Source organism: Heptranchias perlo, chromosome 3, assembly GCF_035084215.1.
Source record: "Heptranchias perlo isolate sHepPer1 chromosome 3, sHepPer1.hap1, whole genome shotgun sequence".
Lineage (NCBI taxonomy): Eukaryota > Metazoa > Chordata > Chondrichthyes > Hexanchiformes > Hexanchidae > Heptranchias > Heptranchias perlo.
The window spans coordinates 48,523,759-48,546,511 of NC_090327.1; the positions used below are offsets into that span (position 1 = coordinate 48,523,759).

General features: G+C 42.9%; 1 protein-coding gene across 3 annotated transcripts in view; it reads right to left on the bottom strand.

Annotated features, from left to right (window-relative positions):
* lrrcc1 (leucine rich repeat and coiled-coil centrosomal protein 1) overlaps window positions 1–22,753 on the bottom strand; it is a 165,141-nt gene that overhangs the window by 33,655 nt on the left and 108,733 nt on the right. For all 3 annotated transcript variants that reach the window (XM_067979529.1, XM_067979530.1, XM_067979531.1), the window contains 2 exons: window positions 18,336–18,537; window positions 15,990–16,175 (listed from right to left, as the gene is read on the bottom strand). In XM_067979529.1, the coding sequence (XP_067835630.1) occupies window positions 15,990–16,175; window positions 18,336–18,537 (388 nt within the window). The remainder of the gene's footprint in view (window positions 1–15,989; window positions 16,176–18,335; window positions 18,538–22,753) is intronic.

The following is a 22,753-nucleotide window of genomic DNA, read 5'->3' on the forward strand; positions in this document are numbered from 1 at the left end:
GTGGCAAGTTCCCTTTCCTGAAGAATATTAGGGAACAAGTTCGATTTTACAACTAAACAGCAGCTTTCATGGTCATTTTCTGATGCTAGCCCACAAATTACCATATTTATTGCTTTCCAATTTCACAACTTGCCATGGTGGGATTTGAACTCATAACCTTTGGGTTGCTATTCCAGTATCATAATCACTAGGCTACCGTATCCTCTGACAGGAATAAAAGAAAATGCTGAGTATTGTTATTCTATTAACACACTATGGTGATGCTACTATGGAGCAGAATGAAAAATATCACTAAAATGCTGATTTACTCAATAATTGTTGGGCTGATGACACATCTTTTTGGGAGTCTATATCAAATTTCAGTATACATGAGACAAATGTAGCAGAGATCAAATTTATGGCGGCTGCAAGTCAACTGGGAAGGGGCAGTCTCTCAGTAGCACTGATGTTTATCAGTTACAATATGAGGCCAAAAAAGGCAAGTTTTAAAAGTAAAACAGAAATCCTAGTTTCTATTCTGCTGTTAAATTTGAATAATCAAAAAGAGCTGCCCATCCCATCAGCTGTTTACAGCCATTAAAATCTCACCAGCAATTCGAAGTCAGGGAGCAGAGCTCTAAGCACACATATAAGCATGGGGCAAAGCTTTTATCAAATTTTACACCAATACAACCAAGCAATGTATAAATATGACTCCCAGCTCACACCACTGCTGAAAATTAAGAATTTACGGTCTTTTAAATGCAAAATTAACACTAATTTGGATACATATATTTTAGCACTACTTCACAGTAACTGGAGTTGCACTACGATAGCTTTACATCTTCCAGAAATAGACCGTTAGTGTGATGAAAACTCAAACTCTTGCTTTATGAAGGACACGATGTTGTATTTGCAACAATCATATATGAAAGAATCAGGTCTAAATATATTATGAATGGAACCACTGGTTGTTATAGGATCTCTCATTGATTTAAAAATATAGCGATCCTAATAGTCAAAAAAGTGCAATTCAAAAGCAATTTCAAAACCCATTATTCTAATGAAACATCAATATCCGAAGCTCCAACAGATGTACATGCGAGTTTAGAACATATCTCTTGTAATAAGATATGTTCAAATGTGTTCTCCAGAATAAAAAAAAGCAAATTTTATGACGAGCAAAATTTGCATGCACTACATTCCACAACACAAATATATTTTCTCACATGGAAAATGTTTTTAGATACTACGCCTCTCCATTTACTGTGATACATTTCACTTGTAGTGTGCTGCAAAGCAGGGGGCAAATACTCATTTAATTCAGAGCCCAGTTGCTTACCGTCTTTGTCACAGTCATCCATACTCCCTAATTTTGTAATGTCTGAAGTGTTAATATTGTGTCCCCTATACCCAAGTCTAGATCATTACATAATTTGAGAAGTGCAGTGGTCTCATCACTGACTCCTGGGCAACCTCAATGTTTACATCTCTATCATCCAAAAAAATATCCATTATCCAGTACTCCATTTTCTGTCCTTTAACTAACTTCCTATCCATGGTGTCACTCAGTGCCTTAATTTGATGAACAAGCCTACTACGCAATACCTTTTAAAAGCCTTTTGAAAATCCATGTACACAACATTCCCAGCATTTCCTTTATTAATGTACTCCATTATTTCCTCAAAGAACAATATTAAATTTGTCAGACATAACTTCCCTTACAGAAATCCTTGATGGCGGTCCTTAATTAACCCATGTCTTTCTAGGTGAGTATTAATTTTATCCTATATTGTGGCCTCTGGAAGCTTACCAACTAATGATATTAGGCTTATTTTTGTTAGGCAAGGGTATTAAGGGTTACGGAACGAAGGCGGCTTGATGGAGTTAAGACACAGATCAGCCATGATCTTATTGTATGGCGAAAAAGGCTCCAGAGGCTGAATGGCCTACTCCTGTTCCTATGATTTGGTTTATTCCTTTCTCCTTTTTGAAAGGAGGTGTTTTATTAGCATCCATCTAGTCCTCTGGCACAACTGACTATTTTCTGACATGCCCGAGAATTCCAGGATGCACGCCATCGTTGACCTGGTGACTTTTCCACTTTCAGTTCTATCATTTTTTTCCAGCATCTACAATTATCCTATCTAATTGCCTCCCCTCCTCCTCTTGTATCCTTTCATCCCCACTACCTCTATTATGCTGTTCTGTGAAAACCAAGGCAAAGTACTCAATTAGATTTTAAAAATTAACTCTCGGGATGTGGGTGTTTATTGCTGGCAAGTCCAAGGCTGGCATTTATTGCCCATCCCTAGTTACCCTAAGAAGGTGGTGGTGGGCCTTCTTCTTGAACCGCTGCATTTGTAGTGGTTTGATACAACTGAGTGGCTTGCTAGGCTACTTCAGAGGGCAATTAAGTCAACTAATTGGTGTGGGACTGGAGTCACATAATATTTTTAAACTACTTAAAGAAACATAAAGTTAGTTCTGTCTGACAATGACATTGGCGCTGCAGGGGTGGGGTTCGCTGTGGCATATAATCACCTGACCTCAACCTATCCCCCTGCTGACTTTTTCCCATTAGACAGGATCCCTGTCATCCAAAGCCCAACCAGCCCGAATCCAATCCCACCATCCAGGGACCTCATAGCTTGACGTTCGGATGACTGACCTGCACTGCTAAAATCCGGTTCCTGCTTTATGTTTGCTTTATTAAAAAGTGCTCAATGCAATAGCTGTCTTTTAGCAGTGCAGGGCATGGCGACCTACAATGGGATCCAAAGCAGGAAAGGCTCTGAGGTCTTGCATGGCAGGAGGGGGCTTTGGCTGGTGGAGGGCTCAGTGGTGCGAGGAGGGAAGCTACCCGTGGAGGCCAGGGCTGATGGCAGCTCAGGGATTGAGTAGGAGGAAAGGGTGCAAGGGCCAGTGGGGTTTGGGATCTGGGGGGTCGGAGCAGCAACAGGCAATGAGGCTCAGGGGTTGTTGAGGACTTGGAGCCCTGGGAGAGGAAAGGGAAGAGGAGGGGAGTGGCAGTGGCCAGTGAAGGCACTAGCTCTGGGGGGAGAATGGAATGGGGTTTGAACTCCTGTGAGGGTGTGGTTAACAGAGGCCAGGGGAGGGGCCGGCATCCTTAGGGGGCTGCAACCACAGAGGCCAGTGGTGTCTTGGGTTTCTGGCAGGGGGAGGGCTTCAGTGGCTGGTGCCCCTCAGTGTCCTGGGTGGTGTACAGCAGCCAGCAGACACCCGGCTGGGCTTTTCTGTTTTAGAAAGCCCTGTATTATTAAACAGCTGTATTTGTTGTTTGTAAAACAGGGCTTTCATTTTTCATCCCCCCCGCCAGGGTCCCGAAAGCCACTTGTGACCTGTTGGCATGTGGCCCCGGCCAGATCCCTTCCTTGACTGGTGTCCTGCAGCCACTACAGGAAAATACGGCCTGCAGCTTTTGGGGGCTCCCTATTCTGCCGTGCCACCAAACACTCTCCACCCCCCTGAAAGGACAGAAGGGAGAGAGGAAGAAGAGGAGTACAAAAAGATGAATATGAAGATAGAGAAAGAAAGAAAAGCAGCAGCATGAAGAAGACAGACAGGTAAGAGAGAGATCAAATCCTTCCATTCACTGTGAACACCACCACAGGAGATCTCTGGCATCTAATAGAAAGTTTAATTAAAAACAAAGACAAATTAGGTTGTTTAAAGTGCAACTTTATGCTCCCAAAAAGGTTAAGGCAAACAATGTTTTAAGACATACGACACATTGGCATTTAGGCAAAGAAACACAGAACAGATGCCCGTCTCTGCTCCTGCCTCAGCTCATCTGCTGCTGAAACCCTCATCCATGCCTTTGTTACCTCTAGACTTGACCATTTCAATGCTCTCCTGGCCGGCCTCCCATCTTTCACCCTCCATAAATGCAAGCTCATCCAAAACTCTGCTGCCCGTATCCTAACTCGCACCAAGTCCCATTCACCCATCACCCCTGTGCTCAATGATCTACATTGGCTTCCGGTCCGGGAACACCTTGATTTTAAAATTCTCATCCTTGTTTTCAAATCCCTCCATGGTCTCGCCCCTCCCGATCTCTGTAACCATCTCCAGCCCTACAACCCTCCGAGATCTCTGCGCTCCTTCAATTCTTGCCTCTTGCGCATCCCGATTTTAATCGCTCCATCAGTGGCAGCCGCGCTTCAGCTGCCTCGGCCCTAAGTTCTGGAATTCTCTCCCTTAACCTCTCCGCCTCTCTACCTCTCTCTCCTCCTTTAAGATGCTCCTTAAAATCTACCTCTTTGACCAAGCTTTTGGTCTCCTGTCCTAATATCTCCTTATGTGGCTCGGTGTCAAATTTTGTTTGAAAATGCTCCTGTGAAGCGCCTTGGGACATTTTACTACATTAAAGGCACTATATAAATGCAAGTTGTTGGTATTGTTGTTGTATAGTACAATGACATTAATGACAGCAAATATAATCACAACCTGTAAACAGTGCTGGTGAATTAGCATAGGACATAATACTGAATGTAGCATTACCAGCAGAATAATGTAACAAAATAGAAAGCTAAGGCAAATCTACATTAGTACAAATGAGCAGTCCGCAGCCGCTTGTAAATTAAAAAGCTACTGCAGGTCTCTACGATACAAAAGTGGCATTTCACTACTGCTACATTGACCTAAATTAATACTCATGACTAAGAATATAAACATGTAGAAATGCAAAGAAAAAGCTTGAACTTTACTGACAAGTCTCTTGTGAAGTAACTTACATTAAGATATAGAAAAGCCACAAATTCTGGAAAACTTCAAAACATCCCATAGTCCAAATTGTTACATATGACCTGCCTTTCATAAACCTGCATTTGGCTGAAATTAATGGATTTACTACCGTTCAGTATGCTTTCATTGATTTCTTTATAATATACTCCATTTTTTTTCCACTATAGATTTTTCAGGGCTGGGTCTGACCATTTTTCATTATTTTCCCTACTCAAAACTCATAGCCTTTCATGTATTGGGAATTGAGTCAATTTGACGAAGGGAATTTATAATATGGATGTTGATTTATGAGCAGACCTAGTCCAGTAAATACTGAATCAGCTAAATGCATCAACTGATTCAGTAATTAGTGTACTAGGTAGCAGTCTGTTCTATAAGTCACCGACTAGGTTTACATTGTAGCTTCTTGAGCTTATGATTAGGGACATGGGTTTTTCACAGGCTGCATTTATTGCAGTCTGTGAAGTCAGAGGTAAAATTTATCAATGAATTTCATAGCATTTTATGCTGAGTTTACAAGACATTGATATATTTTGCACGACAAATATAGCCCATAAGAAAACATATAGCCCTACTTATAACCACATCCTCTGGTTCTATCCAACATTTTAAATTTGCTTCATTATTTTTTTTAGAATTGAACAATACTTTCCTCATTAGTGGCCTTTATTTCTCACAGCTCAGTTTTTCATTTTCTAAAACATGGCATCATTTTCATTTCACTTCTCTGAAATCCCTTACTCTCTCCACACGGTAGATTTTACAAATTAGCGCTCCTGGCGCAGAACTTTGTGCAACAGCAGTGCACACGGTCTACTCTTTGTAATTCAAATTATCCAATAGTTCAAATTATTTTAGCACTAAATACACACTTTTTTTTATTCATTCATGGGATGTGGGCGTCGCTGGCGAGGCCGGCATTTATTGCCCATCCCTAATTGCCCTTGAGAAGGTGGTGGTGAGCCACCTTCTTGAACCGCTGCAGTACGTGTGGTGAAGGTTCTCCCATAGTGCTGTTAGGAAGGGAGTTCCAGGATTTTGACCCAGCGATGATGAAAGAACGGCAATATATTTCCAAGTCGGGATGGTGTGTGACTTGGAGAGGAACATGCAGGTGGTGTTGTTCCCATGTGCTTGCTGCTCATGTCCTTCTAGGTGGTAGAGATCGCGGAATTGGGAGGTGCTGTCGAAGAAACCTTGGCGAGTTGCTGCAGTGCACCCTGTGGATGGTACACACTGCAGCCACAGTGCGCCAGTGGTGAAGGGAGTGAATGTTTAGGGTGGTGGATGGGGTGCCAATCAAGCGGGCTGCTTTGTCCTGGATGGTGTCGAGTTTCTTGAGTGTTGTTGGAGCTGCACTCATCCAAGCAAGTGGAGAGTATTCCATCACACTCCTGACTTGCACCTTGTAGATGGTGGAAAGGCTTTGGGGAGTCAGGAGGTGAATCATTCGCCGCAGAATACTCAGCCTCTGACCTGCTCTTGTAACCACAGTATTTATATGGCTGGTCCAGTTAAGTTTCTGGTCAATGGTGACCCCCAGGATGTTGATGGTGGGGGATTCCGTGATGGTAATGCCATTGAATGTCAAGGGGAGGTGGTTAGACTCTCTCTTGTTGGAGATGGTCATTGCCTGGCACTTATCTGACGCGAATGTTACTTGCCACTTATGAGCCCAAGCCTTGATGTTGTCCAGGTTTTGCTGCATGCGGGCTCAGGCTGCTTCATTATTTGAGGGGTTGCGAATGGAACTGAACACTGTGCAATCATCAGCGAACATCCCCATTTCTGACCTTATGATGGAGGGAAGGTCATTGATGAAGCAGCTGAAGATGGTTGGGCCTAGGACACTGCCCTGAGGAACTCCTGCAGCAATGTCCTGGGGCTGAGATGATTGGCCGCCAACAACCACTACCATCTTCCCTTTATGCTAGGTATGACTCAAGCCACTGGAGAGTTTTCCCCCTGATTCCCATTGACTTCAATTTTACTAGGGCTCCTTGGTGTCACACTCGATCAAATGCTGCCTTGATGTTAAGGGCCGTCACTCTCACCTCACCTCTGAAATTCAGCTCTTTTGTCCATGTTTTGACCAAGGCTGTGATGAGGTCTTGAGCAGAGTGGTCCTGGCAGAACCCAAACTGAGCATCGGTGAGCAGGTTATTGGTGAGTAAGTGCCGCTTGATAGCACTGTCGACGACAACTTCCATCACTTTGCTGATGATTGAGAGTAGACTGATGGGGCGGTAATTGGCCGGATTGGATTTGTCCTGCTTTTTGTGGACAGGACATACCTGGGCAATTTTCCACATCGCCAGGTGTTGTATCTGTACTGGAACAGCTTGGCGAGAGGCGCAGCTAGTTCTGGAGCACAAGTCTTCAGCACTACAGCCGGGATGTTGTCAGGGCCCATAGCCTTTGCTGTATCCAGTGCACTCAGCCGTTTCTTGCTATCACGTGGAGTGAATCGAATTGGCTGAAGACTGGCTTCTGTGATGGTGGAGATATTGGGAGGAGGCCGAGATGGATCATCCACTCTTTGCTTTGCTTAATTCAAATAATTGGATAATTAAAATTTTTTAGTCCAAAAAAAAACTTTGTATTATCAGTAGACTGTACTGAAGTCAGCACAACATGCTCAATTTCGCATCTAGGTTGTAGACATTCTGGTAAACTATGCAGCTCTATAAAGTCTGCAGTTTTTGTCCCAGATTTAAAATAATCAATTCTTAAAGCAGGTTGTTGCAGTAAATCCAAGTATCTGTAGATTTCAAGACTGTTTCTGAATGTTTAACAATATGTATATGTAAAAAGAAAAACTGCAAATGCTGGAAACCTGAAATAAAAACAGAAAATGTTCGAAACACATAGGGGTAAATTTTAACCCCCAAGAACAGGAGGGTTGGGGCGGGTGGGAGGTTAAAATAACAGCTTTTTGGAGCGGGACCGCATCTCAACTCCAACTTGCCCACTTCTGGATTTAAGCCAGGCAGGTTTGTCTGCATGTGCACAGCAGACATCGGGAAGTCCCGCCCCTGCTTAAAGCCAGCAGGCCGATACTTAATAGGGCAATATACCTCATTGAAATACTTGAGGTACTTAATATTTTGTGTATTGGAAAATATTGGAAAGCCTTACCAGTTCGGGTTTCCCATCGCTTCCGATTCACGTCAGGTGAAAGCAGTGGGAAGGGCCGGATCCACGAGGTGAGTGCCTTTATTGAACTGCTTATGGGCGCAGAGGAGCAGGAGTGCTTCATCCAGGCCCACATGCTCACATGGCCGACAGGAAACCAGTGATAGGCCGCCACCCCTCGCCCACACCGTAGACCCCCACCTGCCTCCGACTATTCACCTGACCTCCAGCAACCTCCGATCTCAGAGTCACAACCCATCCAAGCTCCTCCCCGATCCTCCGAATCTCCTCCCTGACCCTCCAAATCTCCTCCTGACAAATCCCTGGACCTGATGGCGGACATCCTAGGGTTTTGAAAAGGTGGCTGCAGAGATAGTGGATGCGTTGGTTTTAATCTTCCAGAATTCCCTAGATTCTAGAACGGTCCCAGTGGATTGGAAGGTAGCAAATGTAACCCTGCTATTTAAAAAAGGAGGGAGAAGAAAACAGGGGACTACAGGCCAGTTAGCCTGACATCAGTAGTAGGGAAAATGCTAGAATCGATTATTAAGGACGTAGTAACAGGTCACTTAGAAAATCCTAATATAATTAGGCAGAGTCAGCACGGTTTTATGAAAGGGAAATCGTGTTTGACAAATCTATTAGAGTTTTTTTTGAAGGTGTACCTAGCAGGGTAGATAAGGGAGAACCAGTGCATGTAGTATATTTGGATTTTCAAAAGGCATTCGATAAGGTGCCACACAAGAGGTTGTTACACAAGATTAGGGCTCATAGGATTGGGGGTAATATATTAGCAGGAATTGAGAATTGGTTAACGGACAGAAAAGAGAGTAGGAATAAACGGGTCATTTTCGGGTTGGCAGGTTGTAACTGGTGGGGTGCCGCAAGGATCAGTGCTTGGGCCTCAGCTGTTTACAATATATATCAATGACTTAGATGAGGGGACCGAGTGTAATGTATCCAAGTTTGCTGATGATACAAAGCTAGGTCGGAACGTAAGCTGTGAGGAGGACGCAATGAGGATGCAAAGGGATATAGGCAGGCTAAGTGAGTGGGCGGGAAGGCGGCAGATGAAGTAAAATGTGGGGAAAAGTGAAATTATGCACTTCGGTAAGAAGAACAGAAAAGCAGAATTCTTTTTTAAAAGTTGAGAGACTAAGAAATGTTGCTATTCCTTGGGATTTGGATGTCCTTGTACATGAATCACAAGGTTAACATGCAGGTACAGCAAGCAATTAAGAAAGCAAATGGTATGTTAGCCTATATTGCAAGGGGGTTGGAGTGTAAGTGTAAGGAGGTCTTGCTGCAATTATATAGGGCTCTGGTTAGACCACACCTGGAGTACTGCGTACAGTTTTGGTCTCCTTACACAAGGAATGATATATTTGCCTTAGAGGGGGTGCAACGAAGGTTCACTAGATTGATTCCTGGGATGAGAGGGTTGTCCTATGAGGAGAGATTGAGTAGAATGGGCCTATAACTGTCTGGAGTTGAGAAGATTGAGAGGTGATATTTCTGAAATGTATAAAATTCTTAGAGGCTTGACAGGGTGGAATCTGAAAGGCTGTTTCCCTTGGCTGGGGAATCTAGAACTAGGGGTCATAGTCTCAGGATAAGGGGCGGCCATTTAAGACAGAGATGAGGAAAAATTTCTTCACTTGGGGGGTTGAGAGTCTTTGGAATTCTCTATCCCAGAGGGCTGTGGATGCTGAGTCGTTGAGTATATTCAAGTCTGAGATCAATAGATTTTTGGACACTAGGAATCAAGGGATAGGGCGGGAAAGTGGAGTTGAGGTTGAAGATCAGCCATGATCTTATTGAATGGTGGAGCAGGCTCAAGGGTTGCACGGCCTATTTCTGCTTCTATTTCTTATGTTCTTCCCAGCCCATCCAATCTTCTTCCCAGTCCCCCAATCTCCTCCTCAGCCCCGTCAATCAGGCTGGCTGCCGGGCGCGAAGCCGAAAGTAAAATTTAATGGCCTCATTAAGGACCGTGATCGTGCCGCCAACCTACCTTCCGGATTTTGCACCTGAAAATCCACCCCCACCGCCCCCACCGACAAAGTCAAAAATCTGCCCATAGTATCATAGCAGGTACAGCACAGAAGGAAACCCTTCCGCCCTTCGTGCCTGTGCCAGCTCTTTGAAAGAGCTATCCAATTAATCCCACCCCCCTGTTCTTTCCACATAGCCCTGTAAATTTTTCCCTTCAAGTATTTATCCAATTCCCTTTTGAAAGTTTTTATTGAATCTGCTTCCACCACCCTTTCAGGCAGTGCATTCCAGATCATAACAACTCGCTGTGTAAAAAAAATGCTTCCTCGTGTCCTCTGGTTACCAACCCTTCTGCCGCTGGAAACAGTTTCTTCTTATTTATTCTATCAAAACCAATTTTGAACATCTCTATCAAATCTCCTCTTAACCTTCTCTGCTCTATGGAGAACAACCCCAGCTTCTCCATTCTCTCCACATAACGAGTCCCTCATCCCTGGTACCATTCTAGTAAATCTCTTCTGCACCATATCTAAGGCCTTGACATCCTTCCTAAAGTGTGGTACCCAGAATTGGGCAGTTAGAAGGATGTCCAGTTGAGGCCTAACCAGTGTTTTATAAAGGTTTATCATAACTTCCTCGCTTTTGTACTCTTATGCCTCTATTAATAAAGCCAAGGATCGGATATGCTTTTTTAACTGTCTTCTCAACTTGTCCTGCCAATTTCTAAGATCTGTGTACATACATGTCCAGGTCTCTGTTCATGCACTCCTTTTAAAATCTGCACCATTTAGTTTATATTGCCTCTCATCGTTCTTCCTACCAAACTGTATCACTTCACACTTATCTGCATTAAATTTCATCTGCATGTGTCTGCCCATTTCACCAGTCTGTTACTATTCTCCATACTGTTTACTACATTTCCGAGTTTTGTGTCATCTGCAAACTTTGAAATTATACCCAAGTCCAGGTCATTAATATATATCAAAAAGAGCAGTGGTTCTAATACCAACCCTGGGAAACACCACTGTATATTTCCCTCGAGTCTAAAAGAATCACCGTTCACCACTACTGTCTGCTTTCTGTCCCCTAGCCAATTTTGTATCCATGCTGCCACTGTTCCTTTATTCCCAAGAGCTTTAATTTTGCTAACAAGTCTATTATATAGTATTTTATCAAATGCCTTTTCAAAGTCCATATACACAACATCAACCGCACTACCCTCATCAACCCTTTCCGTTACTACATCATGTTAGTCAAACATGATCTTCCTTTAACAAATCCGTGCCGACTTTCATTTATTAGCTCATACTTTTCCAAATGCCAATTAATTTTGTTCCAGATTATTGAGCAGCATTTTAGCACCCGCTATCAGGTGCGTTCCTGGCGGGGGGGGCCCCGAAAATCGGGAAATCCCGGAGCGGGACCGGAGCCCGCCTCGAACTCGAGCACTTCCGGGTTCCCCGCTGACGCGCCGGTGTGCGCGCGCAGCCCCCGCTGGTGGGAATCCCGCAGGCAATAAAAGCCAGCAGGATGCCACTTGAACCTATTTATTTGGCTTGTTCAGGTCATTAACTGACCTGATTAAGGGATTATGTGAGGAGGGGTGGGATTTTAGAGCAAACTGTGACTGTTTCCCATACTGGGGGAAACACTCCCAGTTCAAATGGACCTGTTGCAGCTGTCAGCCTGTGGCAGCTGCAAAGGTCCATTTGACAGGTGGGGGGGGGGGGACCCTCACTCATTGCAGGAGGCCACTCCGTCACTTGGGACAAAGTTTGGCCTCCACCACCCTCCTCCTGACAATCAAAGTCACCAACTTGCACACTTACCCCGGGGTCCAGAGACATGTACCTACCTTGCGGACCCCCTCAGATGTACATCTTCCGGATGGGGGCCGCCGTAGCTGCAGTCATGACCTCCTCAGAGGGCGAACAGCATCACCAGCATCACCAGCCTCGCCATCCACGCCGTCCACCTCTGACACGTGGAGCTCCACAACAGAGTGCTGTGACACATCCACCTGCACAGCAGGAGGGAGGGCTACCGCAGAGAGAGATGCGTCGCAGAGGGCACGACCCTCGCCACAGGGTCCACAGACTGAGGCTCAACTTCCTGGACCTCTCTGCGCAGCAGAGCACACGGAGGCTCAGAGTCACTCGACATGTAGTCGTGGACATCTGCAGCCTCCTTCATGCCAAGCTGCTCCCGGCTGGCCCGAGCACCATCTTCTTACCTGTCGCTGTCAAAGTCACCACTGCCCTCAACAACTCCTCCTCCGCATCCTTCCAGGGTGCAACCGGGGACATCACCGACGTCTCTCAGCCGTCTGCACAAAAGAGCCCTGCAAATACACCTACGCCCGCTCTGCAGTGACACAATGGGTGGCATCAGTTGTGGGGCTTCGTAATGATCCTCAGGAAAGGGCATTATTGCACAGACCAGACAAGATTCGCGAAGACGTGGCAGTATAATATGTAATGTGAGTTGGTCAGAAATTCAATATAAGTAACAACCATGACAAGCCCTCAAACACCCATGTGCATCCCCTTCATGCTCATGACACGTTTGCCTTACGCTGCCTACTGCACATATGTGATGCATGCCCTGTGGCTGCAGCACAGGTAGTGGCAGGTTGAGTGAGGCTGGCCGAGAAAGAGACGCACGAGGGTGAGTATGAGATAGAGCCATGAGATTGTATGAGGATTGGGTTGAGTGGTAGTGGCGGGATGAGTACTGGCGAGGTGAGTAGGTGCAGGTACGATGAGGATGAGGTTTGAGTGGTTATGAGGGGTGAGGTAGAGGACACTAAGAATATCCCAACACTGGACAAACAGGGGGCTCTAGGGGGGAGGAGCTAAATACGATTAAAATCACTAAGGAATTGGTACTCAGTAAAATAATGGGACTCAAGGCGGATAAATCCCCTGGACCTGATGGCTTACATCCGAGGGTCTTGAGGGAAGTGGCAGTAGGGATTGTGGATGCTTTGGTAATAATTTTCCAAAATTCTTTGGACTCGGCAAAGGTCCCGGCAGATTGGAAAACTGCCAATGTAACACCCTTATTTAAAAAGGGTAGTAGGCAGAAGGCTGGAAATTATAGACCAGTTAGCTTAACATCTGTGGTGGGTAAAATTTTGGAGTCTGTTATTAAGGAGACAGTAGCAGAACATTTGGATAAACATAATTTAATAGGACAAAGTCAGCATGGCTTTACAAAGGGGAAGTCGTGTCTGACAAATTTGCTTGAGTTCTTTGAGGATATAACGTACAGGGTGGATAAAGGGGAACCAGTGGACGTAGTGTATTTGGACTTCCAGAAGGCATTCGACAAGGTGCCACATAAAAGATTATTGCTCAAGATAAAGAATCACTGGATTGGGGGTAATATTCTGGCATGGGTGGAGGATTGGTTATCTAACAGGAAGCAGAGAGTTGGGATAAATGGTACATTCTCGGACTGGCAACCTGTAGCCAGTGGTGTTCCGCAGGGGTCGGTGCTGGGTCCCCAACTCTTTACAATCTATATTAACGAGTTGGAGGAGGGGACCGAGTGTAACTTATCAAAGTTTGCAGATGATACAAAGATGGGAGGGAAAGTAGAGAGTGAGGTGGACATCAAAAACCTACAAGGGGATATAGGCAGGCTGGGTGAGTGGGCGGAGATTTGGCAGATGCAATACAATATTGGAAAATGTGAGGTTATGCACTTTGGCAGGAAAAAATCGGAGAGCAAGTTATTGTCTTAATGGCGAGAAACTGGAAAGTACTGCAGTACAAAGGGATCTGGGGGTCCTAGTGCAAGAAAATCAAAAGGTTAGTTTGCAGGTGCAGCAGGTGATCAAGAAGGCCAATGGAATGTTGGCTTTTATTGCTAGGGGGATAGAATATAAAAACAGGGAGGTATTGCTGCAGTTATATAAGGTATTGGTGAGACCGCACCTGGAATACTGCATACAGTTTTGGTCTCCATACTTAAGAAAAGACATACTTGCTCTTGAGGCAGTACAAAGAAGGTTCACTCGGTTAATCCCGGGGATGAGGGGGTGGACATATGAGGAGAGGTTGAGTAGATTGGGACTCTACTCATTGGAGTTCAGAAGAATGAGAGGCGATCTTATTGAAACATATAAGATTGTGAAGGGGCTTGATCGGGTGGATGCGGTAAGGATGTTCCCAAGGATGGGTGAAACTAGAACTAGGGGGCATAATCTTAGAATAAGGGGCTGCTCTTTCAAAACTGAGATGAGGAGAAACTTCTTCACTCAGAGGGTGGTAGGTCTGTGGAATTTGCTGCCCCAGGAAGCTGTGGAAGCTACATCATTAAATAAATTTAAAACAGAAATAGACAGTTTCCTAGAAGTAAAGGGAATTAGGGGTTACGGGGAGCGGGCAGGAAATTGGACATGAATTTAGATTTGAGGTTAGGATCAGATCAGCCATGATCTTATTGAATGGCGGAGCAGGCTCGAGGGGCCGATTGGCCTACTCCTGCTCCTATTTCTTATGTTCTTATGATGTGACAGAGTAGTGTTGGCAGTGCAGAAGGAGATGTGGGGTGGGGGCGGTGATGTAGCAGACGGAGTGTAAGGGAAAGAGTAAGTGTACTCACTTTGGCTGACCTACTGAGGTCATTGGAGCGCCTCCTGCACTGTATGCAGGTGGGTGATATGTTGGTGGTGCTGGTGACCTCCTCTGCCACCTCAAGCCAGGCCTTCCTGGTGGCAGAGGCAGGCCGCTTCCTCCCGCCCGCCAGGGGGAAGATCTCTGTCCTCCCCCTCCTCTTCACCCCATGTATTGATACCTGAAGTGAGGCATCATTAAACTGGGAGCAGCCTTCCCCCTGGGCTGCTCCATGCTGTGATTTTTTCTGCTTGTTGCAGCATCAGTCAGTGGAGGACTGCCCCTTTAAATAGAGCTCCTCCAGCTGATAGATCTTACTGCGCACGCGCAGCCCGCCCGACGTGCAGATCAGAAGTGGGGAACCCGGAGGAGCAGGTAAGTGAATCCAATTATGCTACGATCGCGCGGGGAGCTGACTGATTTCGCCGGGCGCGTTACCCACGCGCCCGATATCCCCCCCGCCGAGAACCCGCAGCCCTGGTAACATCGGGCCTATTGTCTCAAAGTATCTCCGCCACCGACGTTAGGCTGACTGGTCTGTAATTACTGGATTTATCCCTCTCCTCTTTTTTGAACAGGGATTTAACATTTGCAATGTCCTCTGGCACCGACCCCATATCTAAGGAGGATTGGAAGATTGTGGCCAGAGCCTCTGCAATTTCCACCCTTACTTCCCTCAGTAACCTAGGATGCGTTGCATCCAGACCGAGTGACTTTTCTACTTTGAGTATTGCCAATCTTTTAAGTACTTCCCCTTTATCTATTTTTACCCTCTCCAGTATTGCTACTACCTCCTCCTTTACTGCTACATTGGCAGCATCCTCTTCTCCAGTGAAGACCGATGCAAAGTATTAATTCATTACCTCAGCCATACCCTCTGCTTCCACAAGAAGATCTCCTTTCTTGTCCCTAATTGGCCCCACCTTTCCTATGACTACCCTTTTACTATTTATGTTTATGGAAGACTTTTGGGTTCCCTTTTATGCTAGCCGCTAATCTATTCTCATACTCTCTGCCCCTCTTATTTCCTTTTGTAGATCTCTATTGTACTCAGCCTGGTTCTCTGTTATATTATGATCCTTACATTTATCATAAACATCCTTTTTCTGTTTCATTTTAATCTCTATATCTTTAGTCATCCAGGAAGCTCGAGCATGTGAAAGAGAAAAATCAGTTAACATTTTAGGTACGCTCATTCATCCAAAATATTAACCTATCTTTTTTCTTCTGGATATCAATTGACCTGTTCTGCATTGCCAATATTTTCTGGTTTTATTTTCTGAAATATGTGCTTGTTAAAATAAGGTAAAGTAACAGAGGGAATATGATTAAAAACATACTTAGTCTGTCCTCTTTATCCAACAATAAATAGAACAGATGTCAGTCAAACAACAGTATGAGATACATAGATACTATTAGAATGACAACTGTTCAATATCAATATATTCATTATCTATTGAACACCTCAAGTTATTACATAGTCCAATTTACCTTAAGCTCTGAAATTGTTTCCTGTTTGGATTTTGCCAGTTCTGCTATTTTAGCTTTCTGCTCTTTCACCATGGTGGTCAGCTCCTGAACCAAAGTCCCTGACTGTTTCTCCTTCTGCTGTGACTGAGCAAGGGCCTGTTTGTAGTTTGCTAGTTCTGCTGTCACGTGATCAAAGCCACTCTTTACCTGTTTTTTTTTTAAAGAAAGATATGATTACAGAGTACACATAAATCAGAACATGGTACAGCGTTAATTGTACTCACAGCCGTCTCTATAGAGTGGTCATTTCTCTATTGTTACCACTTTTCTTGTGCAAAATTATTTACCATTGAAGTCAATGTAGAACTTCCTCCATAAAAGCTGGATATTTGGCAGTGTACACCACTATATTCTACTTTCATGTCATGTTTAGGACCCAAGAATAGAATGTAGCCTGAATACTGAGATTTAAACTCCCACTGTCTGACACTAAGTTGATATATTTGGGTATACTTTTGAATATTAAATATTTTCAAACAGTATAAATACTTGTAATATACACTCCGAGGATTAAAACTGATCTGCCTTACATGTCACCACAAAGTTTTAGGACAGCAGGGCTCTTCAGTGACAATGTGCAAGAAATCCAAACTCCATACTAGCAGGCCCATCTACGCCTAAATTAGGAATATTTGATCCTGATTCAAAAGGAAAATAGAATTCCATTTCCCAGCCCTGAGAACCTTAACCTTGATGAGCAACAAAAAAAAAAGGCAAATGGTGTGGAAAGCATATATCCAGAATATTATTTCATACTAAATTGAGGAAGTAGGACAATAGGACACAAGTTCAAATTAGTAAAAGGAAAAATTAGGATTGATATCAGGAAGTTAATCAGTTCTTCACACAGAGTAATGAACACATGGTATGGGCTTTCCGGTAGAAGAGTTGAGGCAAAATCCCTGGAATAATTTAAGAAACAATTGGATGCTACAACGGGGAGACTGTGGGTACTTACTGAACGGATGAATCAGAATGGACCATAAGGCCTTCCTCATCAATAATGATCTTGTAATATAAAAATAAAATCACCTTGTAGGTTAGGACAGAAAGGCCTGTTGGTGCACTTTTGCTACAGATGCTGAGTTTATTTTAATTAAACGCTCAGGATATTGTTCACTTTCCAAAAGTAAAGGAGCTGTTTTCCTTAATTGATTTTGTTGGTGATAACATTGTTATTATTATGATTTTTGTCACCAATAATTTGCTAATGCCAACGCTATTATAATTTTTTTTCTCTTTTTTTCCCGCTCATCAAGGGTAAGGTTCTCTGTTCTTTTTAACTCTTCTCGCTTGCACTGTCAGGCTCAATAACTCATAAAAGTCACAGGAATGGGTACACAGAATTTATTTCAATGCATGAGGCAGTTTCTTTCTTAGCCCAAATTTTAATTAGCCCTGGAGTTATCCACTTAGTTCCTTCCCTTAACTGCTTCATTTTTCTGTTTCAAATATTTATCCACTTCCTTTTTAAAGGTTATTATGAACTTAAAACAAGATTCTAACTTTTCCCTTTATTCTTTTGGTGCTGGTCTTAAATTTCTGTCCTCTAGTTACTAATTCACCAACCAGCAGAAATTGTTTTTCTTAATTTACCTTCTCAAAAAAACTTATAATTTTGAACACCTCCCTTTAATCTTCTAAATTCAAGTGGAAAATTGCCCCAGTTTCTCTAGTCTCTCCTCATAATTGAAGTGACTTATCCATGGTATCATCTTCTGTGCCCTTTCCATGGCCTTTACCTCCTTCCTACAGTAGGACATCCAAAACTGGGCACAATATTCTAACTGCAGCCTAACCCATGATTTATATAGGTTCAGCATTACACCTTTGCTTTTGTACTGTATACCCCTATTAATAAAATCCAGAATTCTCATATGTATTTTTTTGATCAACTTGTCCTCTCGTTTTTAAAGATTTGTGTATTTGAACCCCTAAATCCCTCTCCTCTTCTAATCCTTTTAATATATATTAAGACCGTGCCTTGTGTAGCTGCTGGGTCTGTTGTCAATTCTTTATTATTTTTTGAACTACAGCTGAAATAATGTACATTACATAAATAACCAGGAGTGTTATAATGAAGCAGACAAGACATCTTTACTGATCTAGCTGACAAGTCATAGCCAAAAATCTTTACTTCTATATACAACTTAATTGCCTGAAATGGATGCAAACAATTTTATACATTTTGACCACCTTTAAGTATTTCAATGATAATTGTCAATGTGGGCATTAAATCTTAATTTATCTGATTCTTATGGGCTGTAGACTGCTTTTCCTAAAAATATCATTATGACCTTTAATTACCTCTTTAAATCGATTTGCTTCAATGGTAAGAGCCATACGAAATTCATCCTCCAAAATAATATACTGCTGGTTTAATAGATCAATTTTTTCTTGGTATCCTCTCAATTGCTGAGCATGTCTCTCTTCTTCTTTTGCTACCTCTCTGGACAAAGCAACTTGAAATTCTGGTCCGCTCAATGTAACTCTGGATTCTACTTCTTTCCTATGGAAGAAATGCTTTTGCTTTAATCATTTTACACAACTGATAATGCTACATATTTTGAATCTACTTTAAACTAAAATAAAGCAAACAATATATACAACATTTCCCAAACAAAACAAGAGTGTGTGGTGAATTAGAAGTGAGTGGTGAATTATCGGGCCTATGATTACCTTCCAGCATACAATCCAACAACATGTCATCTGCAAGGAAAAGCGCTTTTTCAGGTTACTTCCTGCGCTGCTATTAGATATGCTGAAGACTTAAAATAAAATCATCTTCATGGCCCAGGGAAGCTGGTGAGGGGTTATTACACAGGAGTTTTGCAATTTTATATATTAATTGTGCTTGTATTTGAGAGGGCCAGTGACCTCCTCCAAGGATTAGATTTAGAAAGAGCAGCGGTTAATCCTGGAGATGGAAGTGTAGGATGGGGACATAACCGAATGGGAATACAACCACCGAAAGTCAGGATTGGACCAGTTCTTTTCTAATTATTACAGTCCAGTTAGGTTTCACTTCTCATAAACCTTCTTTCTTTCAATCTTACTTCATTTATATTTCTTTGTCTTTTCATTATTTAATTCCTTACTTTCTACCTATCTATAAAGTAGTGCTCACAATAGAAAAATCAACCTTTCAAAGTTGAACAGGATAAATGGAATTAGCTGATGTTTGTTTGAGAAACTGGAGCACTCATATTAGAGCTAATATCATATCAATAATATTTGTTACTTATTAGATAAGCCTATAAAGTGCTACTGCTACAAAAAAACCATACCAAAGAAACCCCACTATAATATTTAATATCCAGTATTACTATGTTCTATTACTACATCATTATGGCAATGAGTCCATGAATGTAAAGAGGCTTGACATCAACTTGATTATTTAAATGATCTGTTATACAGATCGTGAATCAAGAGGTGAAAGGGAGGGAGGAACTTAAAACATTTAAAATCACCAGAGAGAGGGTTCTGAAAAAATTATTAGAACTAACAGCTGATAGGTCCCCAGGTCCTGACAGACTTCATCCTAGGGTCTTACAAGTGGCTGCAGAAATAATAGGTGCATTGGTATTAATTTTCCAGATTCTGGAAGGGTCCCATCAGATTGGAAAATAGCGAATGTAACTTCTCTATTCAAGAAAGGAGGGAGACAGAAAGCAGGAAACTACAGGCCAGTTAGCTTAACATCTGTCATAGGGAAAATGCTAGAATCTATTATTAAGGAGGTTAAAGCAGGGCACTTAGAAAATCTCCGTGCAATCAGGCAGAGTCAACACGGCTTTGTGAAAGGGAAATCGTGCTTGACTAATTTATTAGAGTTCTTTGAGGAAGTAACAAGCAATGTGGATAAAGGGGATCCTGTGGATGTGGTGTACTTGGATTTCCAGAAGGCATTTGACAAGTTGCTACATCAAAGGCTACTACACAAAATAAGAGCTCATGGTGTAGGGGGTAACGTATTAACATGGATAAAGGATTGGTTAGCTAACAGGAAACAGAGAGTAGGCATAAATGGGTCATTTTCAGGTTGGCAAGATGTAATGAGTGGAGTGCCAAAGGGATCAGTGCCAGGGTCTCAACTATTTACAATCTATATCAATGACTTGGATGAAGGGACCGAATGTATGGTTACTAAATTTGCTGATGACACAAAGGTAGGTAGGAAAGTAAGTTGTGAAGAGGACATAAGGAGTCTGCAAAGGGATATAGATAGATTAAATGAATGGGCAAAAATTTGGCAGATGGAGTATAACGTGGGAAAATGTGAACTTACCACTTTGGCAGGAGGAATAGAAAAGCAGTATCTTATTTAAATGGAGAGAGATTGCTGAGCTCTGAGGTACAGAGGGATCTGGGTGTCCTAAGTACATGAATCACAAAAAGTTAGAATGCAGGTACAGCAAGTGATTAGGAAGGGAAATGGAATGTTGTCAATTATTGCAAGGGGAATGGAATATAAAAGTAGAGATGTTTTGCTACAGTTGTACAGAGCATTGGTGAAACCACATCTAGAATACTGTGTGCAGTTTTGGTCTCCTTATTTAAGAAAGGGCATAATTGCTTTAGAGGCGGTTCAGAGAAGGTTCACTTGACTGATTCCTGGGATGAGGGGGTTATCTTATGAGGAAAGGTTGGACAAGTTGGGTCTGTGTACACTGGAGTTTAGAAGAATGAGAGATGACCTTATTGAAACATATAAGATCCTGAGGGGACTAGAAGGGGTAGATTCTGAGAGGATGTCTCCCCTTGTGGGAGAGACTAGAACTAGGAGACACAGTTTAAGAGTAAGGGGTCTCCCATTTAAGACGGAGATAAGGAGAATTTTTTTCTCTCAGAGGGTCATGAGTCCGTGGAACTCCCTTCCCCAAAGAGCAGTGGAGGCAGGGTCATTGAATATTTTTAAGGCTGAGTTAGATAGATTCCTGATTAACAAGGGAGTCAAAGGTTATAGTAGGTAGACCAGAAAGTAGGATTGAGGTCACAATCAGATCAGTCATGATCTAATCAAATGGCAGAGCAGGCTCGAGGGGCCGAATGGCCTACTCCTGCTCTTAATTTGTATGTTCGTATGTTGTACGTACAGTTTAATTTACAACATTGAAAACTGCTTAAAACCAGAGAAATTTTAAAATCAGACTGTTCTGAAAAAGCAGCAAGATCATGGCTCTTGCTCATTACATAGGCCTATGAAATGTATATAAACATTTAAAATTAGCGTGCTTTAGAAAAGCAGGCAGTTGATGAACCCCAGCCTTTATTTACTACTGTAATCATTCAAGATGGCAGTTTATCCAGCAATAAGAATTAAATGTGGCCGAAATGTTGTAAAAAAGGCATGTCAGCAATGTTAAGAATAGAAGATCCACATTAAAAAGAAAGAACTTGCATTTATATAGCACTTTTCGTGTCCTCAGAATGTCCCTTGTGACACACAGCAAATGAACTATTTTCGTGTAGTTATTGTTGGTTTTGTAAGCAACTACATCAACTAATTTGCATACAGCAAGGTCACACAAATGGAATGAAATAAATAGCCAGTTTTGGTGGTGTTGGTTGAGGGATAAATGTTGGCCAGGACACTAGGAAAACTACCTTATTTTAACACTATGTTGTCGCCCTGTTTCTGCAGTGATAAACTGTTATATGCAGCAGGTTTCCAAAGCTTATGTGCTCATTCATTTACCAATGCTGAAAACTACCTCTCTATAAGGTATGCTTTTGAGATGACACTCACTTCTTTCCTCTTACATTTTTCGTCAGCTGTGGCTACAGCACCAGGACTCTTCTAACCCTACTGGCTGAACAAACAATGATGCTGTACTGTGCAGAATTAATTTCCTTTGGAGTCATTGACCTTGTTGGCTTTCCTCCTATCACCAAATTTCTTTTGCACCATAGAAACATAGAAAATTTACAGCAAAGAAGGCCATTCCACCCATCGTGTCGGTGAAAAAGAGCTACCCAGCCTAATCCAACTTTCCAGCACTTGGTCTGTAGCCTTGTCGGTTATGGCACTTCAAGTGCATATCCAAGTACCTTTTAAATGCAATGAGGGTTTCTGCCTCTACCACCCTTTCAAGTGGTGAGTTCCAGACCGCCCCCACCCTCTGGGTGAAAAAGTTTTTCCTCACCTCCCCTCTAATCCTTCTAGCAATTACTTTAAATCTATGACCCCTGGTTATTGACCTCTCTGTTATGGGAAATAGGTCCTTCCTGTCCACTCTATCTAGGCGCCTCACAATTTTATACACCTCAATTAAATCACCCTTCAGCCTCCTCTGTTCCAAAGAAAACAATGCCAGCCCATCCAATCTTTCCTCGTAGCTAAAATTCTACAGTCCTGGCAACATCCTCGTAAATCTCCTCTGTACCCTCTCGAGTGCAATCACATCTTTCCTGCAATGTGGTGTCCAGAACTGTACACAGTACTCAAGTGTGTTCTATCTAGTGTTTTATACAGTTCTAGCATAACCTCCCTGCTCTTATATTCCAAGCCTCGGCTAATAAAGGAAAGTATCCCTTCTTAACCACCTTTTGTACCAGTCCTGCTACCTTCAGGTTTCTGTGGACATGCACTCTAAGCTCCCTCTTAGCTGTATCGTCAGCAAACTTGGATACATTACACTCGGTCCTTTCATCTAAGTCATTAATATAGATTGTAAATAGCTGAGGCCCAAGCACCGATCCTTGCGGCACCCCACTAGTTACAG